The sequence below is a fragment of the Suncus etruscus genome, chromosome X (genome assembly GCF_024139225.1).
Source record: "Suncus etruscus isolate mSunEtr1 chromosome X, mSunEtr1.pri.cur, whole genome shotgun sequence".
Taxonomy (NCBI): domain Eukaryota; kingdom Metazoa; phylum Chordata; class Mammalia; order Eulipotyphla; family Soricidae; genus Suncus; species Suncus etruscus.
Genome location: NC_064868.1, coordinates 46,484,877 through 46,496,282, shown reverse-complemented (window position 1 = coordinate 46,496,282; position 11,406 = coordinate 46,484,877). Strand labels below are relative to the sequence as shown.

General features: G+C 35.9%; 1 protein-coding gene and 1 pseudogene across 2 annotated transcripts in view; one reads left to right on the top strand and one right to left on the bottom strand.

Annotated features, from left to right (window-relative positions):
- Positions 1-3,783: 3,783 nt before the first annotated feature.
- Positions 3,784-4,661, top strand: LOC125999252 (guanine nucleotide-binding protein-like 3; annotated as a pseudogene).
- Positions 4,662-7,891: 3,230 nt separating this feature from the next.
- MAOA (monoamine oxidase A) overlaps positions 7,892-11,406 on the bottom strand; it is an 857,322-nt gene continuing 853,807 nt past the window's right edge. For both annotated transcript variants that reach the window (XM_049767258.1, XM_049767259.1), the window contains exons 14-16: positions 8,727-8,838; positions 8,466-8,528; positions 7,892-8,282 (exon numbers count right to left, since the gene is read on the bottom strand). In XM_049767258.1, the coding sequence (XP_049623215.1) occupies positions 8,136-8,282; positions 8,466-8,528; positions 8,727-8,838 (322 nt within the window). In that variant the 3' untranslated portion in view covers positions 7,892-8,135. The remainder of the gene's footprint in view (positions 8,283-8,465; positions 8,529-8,726; positions 8,839-11,406) is intronic.

The window sequence follows — 11,406 nt, the reverse complement described above, 5'->3', positions numbered from 1 at the left end:
AAAGAAATATAAAATTCATTTGATCATAGCAATAAATGCAGTGAAAGCATTTGACAATGTCCAATACCCATTCATGATAAAAACTCTAAACAAGATGGGAATTAAAGGAACTTTCCTCAACATAGTCAAGGCCATTTACCACAAGCCAATGCAAACACTCAAAAGGAAAAATAAACCTAAAAGCCTTTTCTCTAAGATATGGCACAAAGCAAGGTTGTCCACTCTCATCACTTCTATTCAATATAGTATTGGAAGTAATTCTATAGCAACTAGGCAAAAAAATTATATCAACGTCATATAGATCAGAAAGGCATAATCAAGCTCCTACATTATACTATATTTAGAAAACCCTAAAGACTCTTCAAAACAGATTTTAGAGGCAGTAGATTTATAAAGTTGAAGGTTACACGACTAATACAACAATCTATGTTTTTTATTTACAAATAATCAAGGAGAAGAGGCTGATATTAAAAACTTTCTCATTTATAATTGTGCCTCTGAAAAATATTTTTTAGAAACATAACTAAGTTATAAAAGGCCTATACAAAGAAAACTATAAAACACTGCTTCAAGAAATAAGAGGATATAAGGAAATGAAAACACAATCTTTGTTCATGGATTTGGAATATTAAGATAATTAAAACACAATGCTTCCTAAAATGTACACATTTAATTCAATCCCTTTGAGAAAACTCATGGCATTTTTCAAAGAAGTGGATCAAACATTCCAGAAATTCATATGAAACAATAAACATTCACAAAAAGTAAAGCAACCCTTGGAAAAAAGATTGGAGGCATAAATTTTCCCAACTTCAAATTGTACCATGATGCAGTAAGCAACAAAACAGCATGATATCGAATAAAGACAGACCTCATATCAGTGGAATAGAGTGACCCTCTGGTATATGATCAATTAATATTTGATAAAAGGACAAGTGGAACAAGGGAACACAACCTACTGGTGTAGCTAAAATTGGTAAGTTACATGCAAAAGACAGTGAAATCAGACATCTCTTTAATGCCTTTTACAAGTCAAATCATAATAAATTAAAGACCTTAAATATTATACCTGAAATCATAAGGTACAGAGGGAAATGTAGGCAGAACACTCCATGACATTGAAGCAAAAGACATCTTCAAGGATGAAACACTATGACCAACCAAGCAAATATTAAAAAAATGGGACTACATAAGAAGCTTCTGAACCACAAAGGAAACAGTGAATAATATTCAAATACTCCCCTAGGAGCCCCCAAAACAATGCAGAAAAGCCCTCTGCATTCCTATGTTCATACCAGCATTATTTGCAATAGCCAGAATCTGGAAATAATCCAAGACCTTATAACAGATGAGTGGATAAAGAATCTTTGGTACATCTATACAGTGGAATACTACACAGCTGTCAGGAAAAATTAAGTCATAAAATTTGCTTATACATAGATAATATGGAGAGTATCATTCTGAGTAAAACATGTCAGAGAGACATAGAATAACTGCACTAACTTTGGGGATATAAGACAGTATAGTATTAATATTCAGAGACAATAGAGATGAAGGCTAGGGGACAGTCCATGGTAGGAAACTTGCCACAAAAAATTGGGGAGTGTACTTAGGCCAGAGATGTGACCACTATGCTGATGCTAATTGGAATTGATCACTGTGGACAAGAACTAGTTTCTGAAAGAAGTATAGACATTATATGCCTTCAGCAACAATATTGCAGAAAACTGTGTCTAAATGGGGAAAAAGGAGAGATGAGAGAGAAAGAGAGAATTTGCCCTAGAGGCAGGCACTGAGGGGGGGGGTAGAGGCAACTAGGGATATTAGTGGTGGGGAATGTGCAAAGGTGCGAACGATGGTGTACATTTTATGGCTGAAAATTTTTTCTTTTAATATTATTTTATTTAAACACCTTGGTTACAAACATGATTGTGGTTGGGTTTCAGTCATATAAGAGGACACCCCCCATCACCAGTTAATCATGAAAAACTATGCAATTGTGAAAATAAAAAAAGCAACTGTATTATGAGCAATCTTTTTATCATGGTGCTTAACTAATTAAATGATTGTTGGTCTCAGTGCTCATTTCTCAGTAAAGCAAAGGTCTCCAAAATTTTTCTTAGCTGCATGATGTAATTTTGCGTATTTCAAGATATATGTAATTATTTTACTTGAAATTTGTACTTCAAATACGTTTAGATTGGCAATCATTTTTGGCAGGTAGGGACACCTGTGGGCCTGTGCTAGGTCTTACTCCTGCTTCTGAATTCAGGAATCATATAAAACTAGCAATGACCACCAACAAGGTAAGCTATGTACTTTCTTTCTGACTACAGATTAATAATCCTTTAAAAGAACTAGAATCCAAGTATTCAATAGTATTAGCCATTCTTCACTATTCCACGATGCCTTATGTCTGCTGCTGTTCATTTTTGGTTGCTCAATTCCGCTAATTAATTTGTACTCCTGAATCTAAATTGAGATTTTTCCTTTTTGACTTTTTTTTTCCTGTTAGTAAGCTTAGAGGTTTCAGTCAATGAAAAAGAAGTTGACTCATTTCCTCCCAATTCCTTTTTCATATAGTGATTCAGAATGTACATTCACTATAGTCAAGGCATGGGAAATAACATAAGTGTTCATTACTTGATAAATGTGTGTACATATAGGAAAATACTGTACTCAGCTATTTAAAAATAAGATCTTACTGTATGTCTCAACATGAATTAATCTTGAGATATTCAGAAATAAAAATGTGATTTTTCTCATGTATGGAATATAAATAATTCACATGTACATTATTTGGTGATTTTTGTTGTTCTAGGTGCTTTTTATTTTTTGGTGGTTACTTTTTTTTTTTTACTGTTGTCTGATCATTTTTTGTTATGTTTTTCTTCTCCTTTTTTCTTCTCCCAGCAGAACCACACAACTTGAATCATCTTGTTCTGGCTCATGAATTGAGGGGGAAAATAAAAATGAATGATAACAGGACCAAACAGCCATATGAACATTGAAGAGAAATAAAAAATGATCAGACTTAAACACCAAACCCAAATTCAACAACAGTATCTATACCCTATGTACAACAAGCTATCCACAAAGGGGAACAGTTACACCAGCACTCCAGGAGGCAAAAAAGGGAGATATGGGACACATGCTGGGAAAAGGGGTGGAGGGAGGACACCCCTGGTGGTGGGAATAGCCTTGAATCATGTACCTTAAATATTACTATGAAAGATTTGTTATTCACTTTTGGTCACAATAAAAATCATTTAAAAAATAGAAACCACATGTACAAACAAAACAAAAATAAACCCTTCTCATAACAAAATGGCCATTACCAGAGGGACAGATGAAACAGGGACAGAAGAGATGAATAGATGAGGCCAAATAGAGTGGTGAATGGTAATTAGGTCTTTGAGAGTTGGTACTATAAACCAACGGTACCTAAATTAAAATTAAAATGGTGTTTACTTTGAATACCTGTCCATGAATCCCCAAAATACTGTCTATGCAGCCTGATATCATTGTTTACTTCTCAATATGGTTCCTCAGTAGGCATTTTACTTAACCCACCTCATCCACAAAAACATTCCTTTCCAGAGATAGTTGATGAAGGGATAAGTTGGCCTGAACCATTCCTCACTGTGTGCTGCTTAAGAACTCTGAAGAGGTTCTGAGAAATCTCAAAGGCAAAAATGTGGCAGATTTGGAAAGCGAGGCTTCCAAACTGAATCTTTTGGGGGAAATGTCAGAAAGTTAAAATTAATCACTTGAGATTTTATTATGAAGGCGAGAAAGAAAGCTGCATTCAAAAGTGAAGTGTGTGTTGGGAAAGAAGGCCTTTGGAAGCTTCTTACAAGTTTTCAGGAAGCTCATGGCAAATCTATTCAGGTTGGATTTGTTGGTTTCCCAAATGTGGGGAAAAGTAGTGTCATTAATAGCTAAAAAAGGAGCAAATCTGTGCGGTTGGTGTATCCATGGGGCTTACAAGGAACATGCAGGCTGTTCCCTTGAATAAACACATCACAATGATAGTCCGAACTTCATCATGTCTCCACTTTTAACTCTGACACCGTGCTTGCTCTGGGAAGTCCAGCAAGCGTTGAAGAATTAAAACCACTGGAGGCTGCCAGTGCCATCCTGACCCAAATTGATGCTCGGCAGATAGTATTGATATATACTCTCCTAGACTTTAAGGATTCTCTGGAATTTTTTGCTTTTCTTGCTCAAAGAAGAGGACTACACCAGAAAGGTGGAAGACAGTGCTGCAAAACTTCTGTGGTCAAAATGGACCAGTGCTGCCTTAAGTTACTATTGCCGACCTCCTGTGTCCTGGACCCCTTCCCAACATTTCAACAAGAGGACTGTGTCAGACATGAAGTTGGGCTTTAATCTGGACCAACTGGAGAACAATGCATGCAGCATACAAATCCTTAAAGGCCCTTGGTTAGGTAGTAGCACCCTTTTCCAGTCTTTGGGTCTGACAAATGAAATAATTGAGGAAAATAATATATCTGAAGAATTGCCAAAAAAGAGGAAACAGGAGCAATGGGAGGACATTGGAGAGTGACCTGGAGGGTGCTGAAGAAGCTGATACAAGTATTTTGCCTGAAACCTGTTCAGATATGTACCCTGCAGAAGAGGCCTGGGAGATAGTCTGAGGTGTCCCCTACTGATGAACAGTCTACATACACAGCCTCTTGTTTCAGATGAAGTAACTAAAGTAACTAAAGAAAATGATGCTTATGACTTTAGTACAGCCTATGTATAAGAGAACTACATGCTTCATCACAAGATGGACCAAAATCTCTGCATGCTGAAAGCCTGCATTGTATACCTCCTTGTTACAAGATCCTCCAAACACTACAGGGTGTGAACACCCTGAAGTAATCCATTAGATTGCCTGAGATGTATAGATCTTATAAATATGTATCATATATTTATTAGAAAATAAAGGTAAAAAGTATAATCTAAGAAAAAATGAACTCTGAAGGGAAGTTCCAGTTACCTCAGGATTTTCTGGAGCCTCTTTCAATTGCAATTTCTTTGTAAATCAACTCGTAATAGTCTTGTTTTCTCTTCAGTTCATTTCCTAAGAGATAACCCCTCAATAGATCTCCTGCCCTAACCCTGTTTCTAACTCTATTTCAATGAATCCAACCTAAGCCAAAGGCTAAGTGACTTTATCTTGCCTTTTTGACAAGCAAACAATGTGCTAACAGAAAAATGCAAATAATACAATGATTCCATGAAATGAATATCATTTGTATCCTTGAAGTCAAACAACCTACCTTTTTCCAAATGAGTCTGAGGCAGAGAACCAAATTGATGTTATCAAGAATGATAAAGTAAATCAGATAAAAAAAAGTTTTTTATCAGATTCTGCATCTTCTGCAACCCAGGCAGTGATAATTTTCTAGTATTTAATCAGTTCTCTGGAAATACTAAAAACAGTTAGTGAAACTAGACTACTAGACTACTAGAATCAGAAGACCAAACCCAATTAATTTTTAGCCCATCCTCCACAGACAATTCAGTGACTTTATGCTTAAGAAGCCTTTGAATCTTTAGATGATTAAATAAAGGAGCCAGATCTGATTCAGTAATAGTGCACTTTATTGAACAAAAAAACAGTACCATACAGGTGAAGTCATACTTCAGTGACAAAATACACGCATATTTGTAGTCTCACATGTAGCACTGGTACACGTTTCAGACAGAACATTAGACTTCAAGTTCACAATCAGTCTAAACAGCTTACAATCTACTTTTTTCTTCAGTGTACATAAGATCTTATTTAACAGTTGCAACAACATAACTTTTAAAATCTAATTCTCAGCCTTATTATGGAGCGAGGCCAAAGAGTCTTCCAATCTGTGAAATGGATGCTGTAATAGGGCCAGACTATCAGCTGCTAAAATAGACTTTAGTGGTCTAGGTTAAAGAAAAGACCTGTGGTACCACCTTATAATATGGTAGGCATTCGGCTCCAATTTTATTTCGAGGTGAAGTTGGATTGGCATGCATATTAATCATTTCTTTCTTCACAGGGTTAACTGAATTCTGATAAATTAACTTGCTTTCTGAAAATTCAAAACTAAATTGCAATTGAGTAACACAAGTGGAAGAAAGTGAACACTAGTGGTGGGATTGGCCCTGATTCATTGTAGGCCTGAAACCCAACTATGAAGGACTTTGTAAATCATAGTTAAGTTCAATAAAATTAAAATAAAATTGCCAATTGAGGAGTCTGCCAACATCCAAGATTTAGTAATACATTACTGTTAATTTAACTTGTAGCTTAATCAGTAAGTGAACAGAAAAAAAAACCTGAAAAAGATTGTACCTCTAGTTTCTTGAAGGATTTTGGGATAGAACATGGTAACTGCATATTAAAGACATTAAAAACCTCTTAAGCTAAAACCACTTGTATTGAAACACGAGAGAAAAAATACATAAAAATCCTGCTCTATACTCTTGGAATAGACTAAACTTTAGAGTACATTAGGTCATCATCACACCAGAATTCAATTCAAAATTATTTTGAATTTATAAGAAGCTTAATTTTGTAATAAAATTGGGTCATTTCCTCTGGTAATCTTTAAATGCCATTCAATAAAAAACAGAAAAGAGATTAAGTTTAAAGATTCTGAGGCACTGAAGATAACAAGGATAAAATACCTAGTATGGAAGAAGATAGGAAAAGCAGTGTATAAACTAGCTATAAAATAATTGCACATTTAATACAGGAGAAAATACAATAGTTTCTCTTTTATAAAAGTAGAAAATAATTGACAAAATTTGATATAATAAAAAGAATTTTTTTAGTTATGTGTCACAGTATGTGATTAAAGATTTTATTTAAAAATTTGGCACACAAAAGAGCTATACAGAATCTTTACTTAAAATGTAACACCTAATACATTAATGATGTAGCTAATCAGGTATTATTGAGTATCTGCACTACATACACAAGCTTCTTTTCAAATGCTTTATTTTTTCCCATTTATGTTTTTCCAGATACCTATATTTTAAAAGAAGCATTTTATGGCTGAGATCTTTGGAAGGGGCTTTTAAAAATGTTTTTAAGAAAAAAGGTGGGCACTGTTCTCAGCCCACATTATACCTAAGATAGATAACTCTGTCTTTGTATATAAAATCATTCATTTTGATGACATCTATAAAATTTAGTAACTAAAGCAAATGTTGTACTACAGTGCCCTTTTTTTCCTTACATATTTCAACATCTTAACAAATATCAATCAGAAATAAATTAGGTGTATTTGGGCACTTAGTTGAGAGAAACTGATATGCTAAAATTTACCCAAAGGCTGCCTTATTGAAGACATATTTAAGTTAACAAATTTGCCTAATTTTACTATAGACACAGGAAAAATAGGTGCCCTGAAATAGAAACGCTATCATTGAAGCAAAATTTAATGTTTAGTCACCTTACAATAAGACAATAAAGTGCCTACTGCAACTCTACTCATCACAGAGCTAGTTAAGGTGGCATTCAGAGGAATGGTTTTGACTATTTTATTTAACTTTACTCACGTAGGAAGCACAAAAAAAGTCAAATTTGAAAAGGACATTAACACTGTCCTATTTAAGAAGAGAAAAACATATCACGGACTTCAAGACTAATTGTCTAAAAATGTTACAGATGTTAGAAGTAATGACAAAATATTTGAGGAAGAAGCCCGCAAGATGTACCCTGGCTGATTTCCTACCAGTTTTCATACTCTTAATCAAAGTGGTTGCTAACTTACTCCAGGAAGCTATGACCCTATAAGGTATGGACCTTACCATTTCACTATTTTTGGTTAAAGAAAATTAAAAAAATACATGAATTATTTATGAAGATTATTTAAAATTTAACATCTTGAACTTAAGTGAATGATCAAATGGCTTCATTCTACTGTGTAATACAAGCTAGCCACATAGACTACAAGATAAAAATTGATATTACTAAAACTAACAAGTGATTCTTTGGGTTGTTTTCACAATTAACACTAACAAACTAAACCAAAGGGTTATTTCTGTGACTTCAAGATGATCCAATGTCACAATCTTCAAGATTTTACTTTTGAAGATATAAAGAAGGAACAAGTAGAGAACTGGAGAGTGGGATCTCAGGATCGTGTTAGCAGCTTGAATTTGTTTAACACAACACACAGGGCAGTTATTGAGGCTGAGAAGCCCATGATCTTCAAGAGGCCTGGAACTGATGGAAGATTTCTTTCCCAGAAAGTGCGTGTGATCTCAATAGACGGAACATCCTAGATGAATGAACAAAGACTATTAGCAGAAAATTTATATATGATAAGATTAAAAGTTACCTAGAATATTGTCACATACCCTAGATAACTGAATCTTCACATAGACACATCAAAGATTAGATAGAATGAGACAGAGAATGAAGTTTTATATTCAGTTTATGGAGATGAATTTACAAACTTTACCACTGATTCTGGTTCCTTAGTCCATATGTCTTTCTTTGCCACCTTCTCCAAAGCATTTAAGACCTGAAAGAAAGTAGTTATTGTATTAGGTAATGAATCTTTATAGTTGTGAGATTCAACCACCCCTTCCTAACACGAAAGAACCCCATTTGTTGAGTATGGGGAAAAGAAATAGATATACAAATTAATCAGTGTGAAGGTCTGGAAAGTCCATGTGCCAGAAATGCTGCCAAGATTCAGTAAGAAAACTTTCTTCCTTACCTCTCTTGCTCCCCGTTCTCCAGCCTGCACTGCACCTTCCATATAACCACTCCATTGTGTTGCAGTCTCAGTTCCAGCAAAATAAATCCTGCCTACTGGTTGTCGGATCACCCTACAAGGAAATATGAAGAGCATATAGGGTTACTTGGGAAGGTTTTGAGAGTAAATAAACTTATTTTTCGTTTGCCATCATTTTCTTAACAAATGAGGGAAACTCAAGTGGCTTTAAAAATACAGGAGTTGGACCATTGTGGTAGTATGTTGGTAAAGTGCTTGTCTTGCATGTGGATAACCTAGGTTCAACCTCTGGCATTCATATACCCCAATCATACCAGGAGTAATTCCTGAGTACAGAATAGGGAATTTCCATATTTCTCTATGAAATTTCCACAACTCTCCATGCAGGGGTGAAACACTTCCTCAGCAGCTGCTTCTGAGATACAAGGCTTGGCCAGAATGCAGATTTTGGGCTATTGACTTTTCCCACAAATTGAGAACTACACCTTTGTGGATTTAGCTCTCTCTTTCACTTCAACCTCTAAAATAATACAGCCTATCCCATTAAAGATAAGAATTCCTTTGAGGTGCAGAAGCTTCTCAGCTTAATATATTCCCATCTGTTAATCTCTGCTTTCACTTGCTTGGAGAGTGCAGTTTCCTCCTTGAAGATGCCTGTAATGTCCTGGAGTGTTTTGCCTATGTGCTGTTCTATATATCTTATGGTTTTGGGGCTGATATCGAGGTCTTTAATCCATTTGGATTTTACCTTTGTACATGATGTTAGCTGGGGGTCACAAGAGCCACCCACTGAGTGGGAGAAACTATTCACCCAATACCCATCAGATAAGGGGCTAATCTCCAAAATATACAAGGCACTGACAGAACTTTACAAGAAAAAAACATCTAACCCCATCAAAAAATGGGGAGAAGAAATGAACAGACACTTTGACAAAGAAGAAATACGCATGGCCAAAAGACACATGAAAAAATGTTCCACATCACTAATCATCAGGGAGATGCAAATCAAAACAACGATGAGATACCACCTCACACCCCAGAGAATGGCACACATCACAAAGAATGAGAATAAACAGTGTTGGCGGGGATGTGGAGAGAAAGGAACTCTTATCCACTGCTGGTGGGAATGCTGTCTAGTTCAACCTTTATGGAAAGCGATATGGAGATTCCTCCAAAAACTGGAAATCGAGCTCCCATACGATCCAGCTATACCACTCCTAGGAATATACCCTAGGAACACAAAAATACAATACAAAAACCCCTTCCTTACACCTATATTCATTGCAGCTCTATTTACCATAGCAAGACTCTGGAAACAACCAAGATGCCCTTCAACAGATGAATGGCTAAAGAAACTGTGGTACATATACACAATGGAATATTATGCAGCTGTCAGGAGAGATGAAGTCATGAAATTTTCCTATACATGGATGTACATGGAATCTATTATGCTGAGTGAAATAAGTCAGAGAGAGAGAGAAAAACGCAGAATGGTCTCACTCATCTATGGGTTTTAAGAAAAATGAAAGACACCCTTGTAATAATAATTTTCAGACACAAAAGAGAAAAGAGCTGGAAGTTCCAGCTCACCTCAGGAAGCTCACCACAAAGAGTGATGAGTTTAGTTAGAGAAATAACTACATTTTGAACTGTCCTAATATTGAGAATGTATGAGGGAAATGTAGAGCCTGTTTAGGGTACAGGCGGGGGTTGGGTGGGGAGGAGGGTGATTTGGGACTTGGGTGATGGGAATGTTGCACTGGTGATGGGTGGTGTTCCTTTTATGACTGAAACCCAAACACAATCATGTATGTAATCAAGGTGTTTAAATAAAAAAAAATTAAAAAAAAAAAAAAAAAAAAAAGATAAGAATTCCTAATTTCTTTTACTTCTCACTAATCCCTTATTTTACATCTGAGGCTAGCTTGCCAGATCTGCTTCGAGATGTAAAACTTAACCTTCTCTTTTGTAACTCAGAAGTCTTACTGCTTATACTCATAGCTTGATGTACTGCTGTACTGTTAAGCTCTGCTTTGTAATTGTAAACATTTTTCTCATACCTGTGACCAGCAGTCATTCCTTATAAAAATCAGCTCAAAATTAAAGTTAGATAGCTGTTTTCCACACACATTTTGTGTGCTTTCATATTTTTTTCATATTTTGCTGCTCGTGCATCCACTCTCTTCAAGGGGACTCAAAAGAAGTCCTCTAATTCAAACCAGACCCCAAGAGCTAGTCTGCAGCAAAGGAATAACCCTCAGTACCACTGGGGGTGGTCCCCCAAAAAAGGTTGTATGGGGGTTAAGGTACTTACTTTGCCCACCACCAGACCTAGTTTAATTCTTGGCACTGTATATTGTCTCCTAATCACAATCAGGTGGGATCTCTGAGCACAGAGCCAAGAAAAACCTGAATACAACTAGGTGTAACTAAAGGCTGTCACCCTAACCCAGCCAATAGAAAAAGTAAGTCCCCCCATGTTTTCCAGGTCTACACCCTGGAATCTGAACTTTCAAGACAGAGACAATTAAGCGGTCAGACCCACTAATGGTAAAGTTGACCTTTTCCAATAAAGCCAACATTAGAATGCAAGAAATGTTTAAATTTACACTCAAATTTGCCAGGTATTTTCTGTTCGTGATTCACCCTGTTCCCTACACTG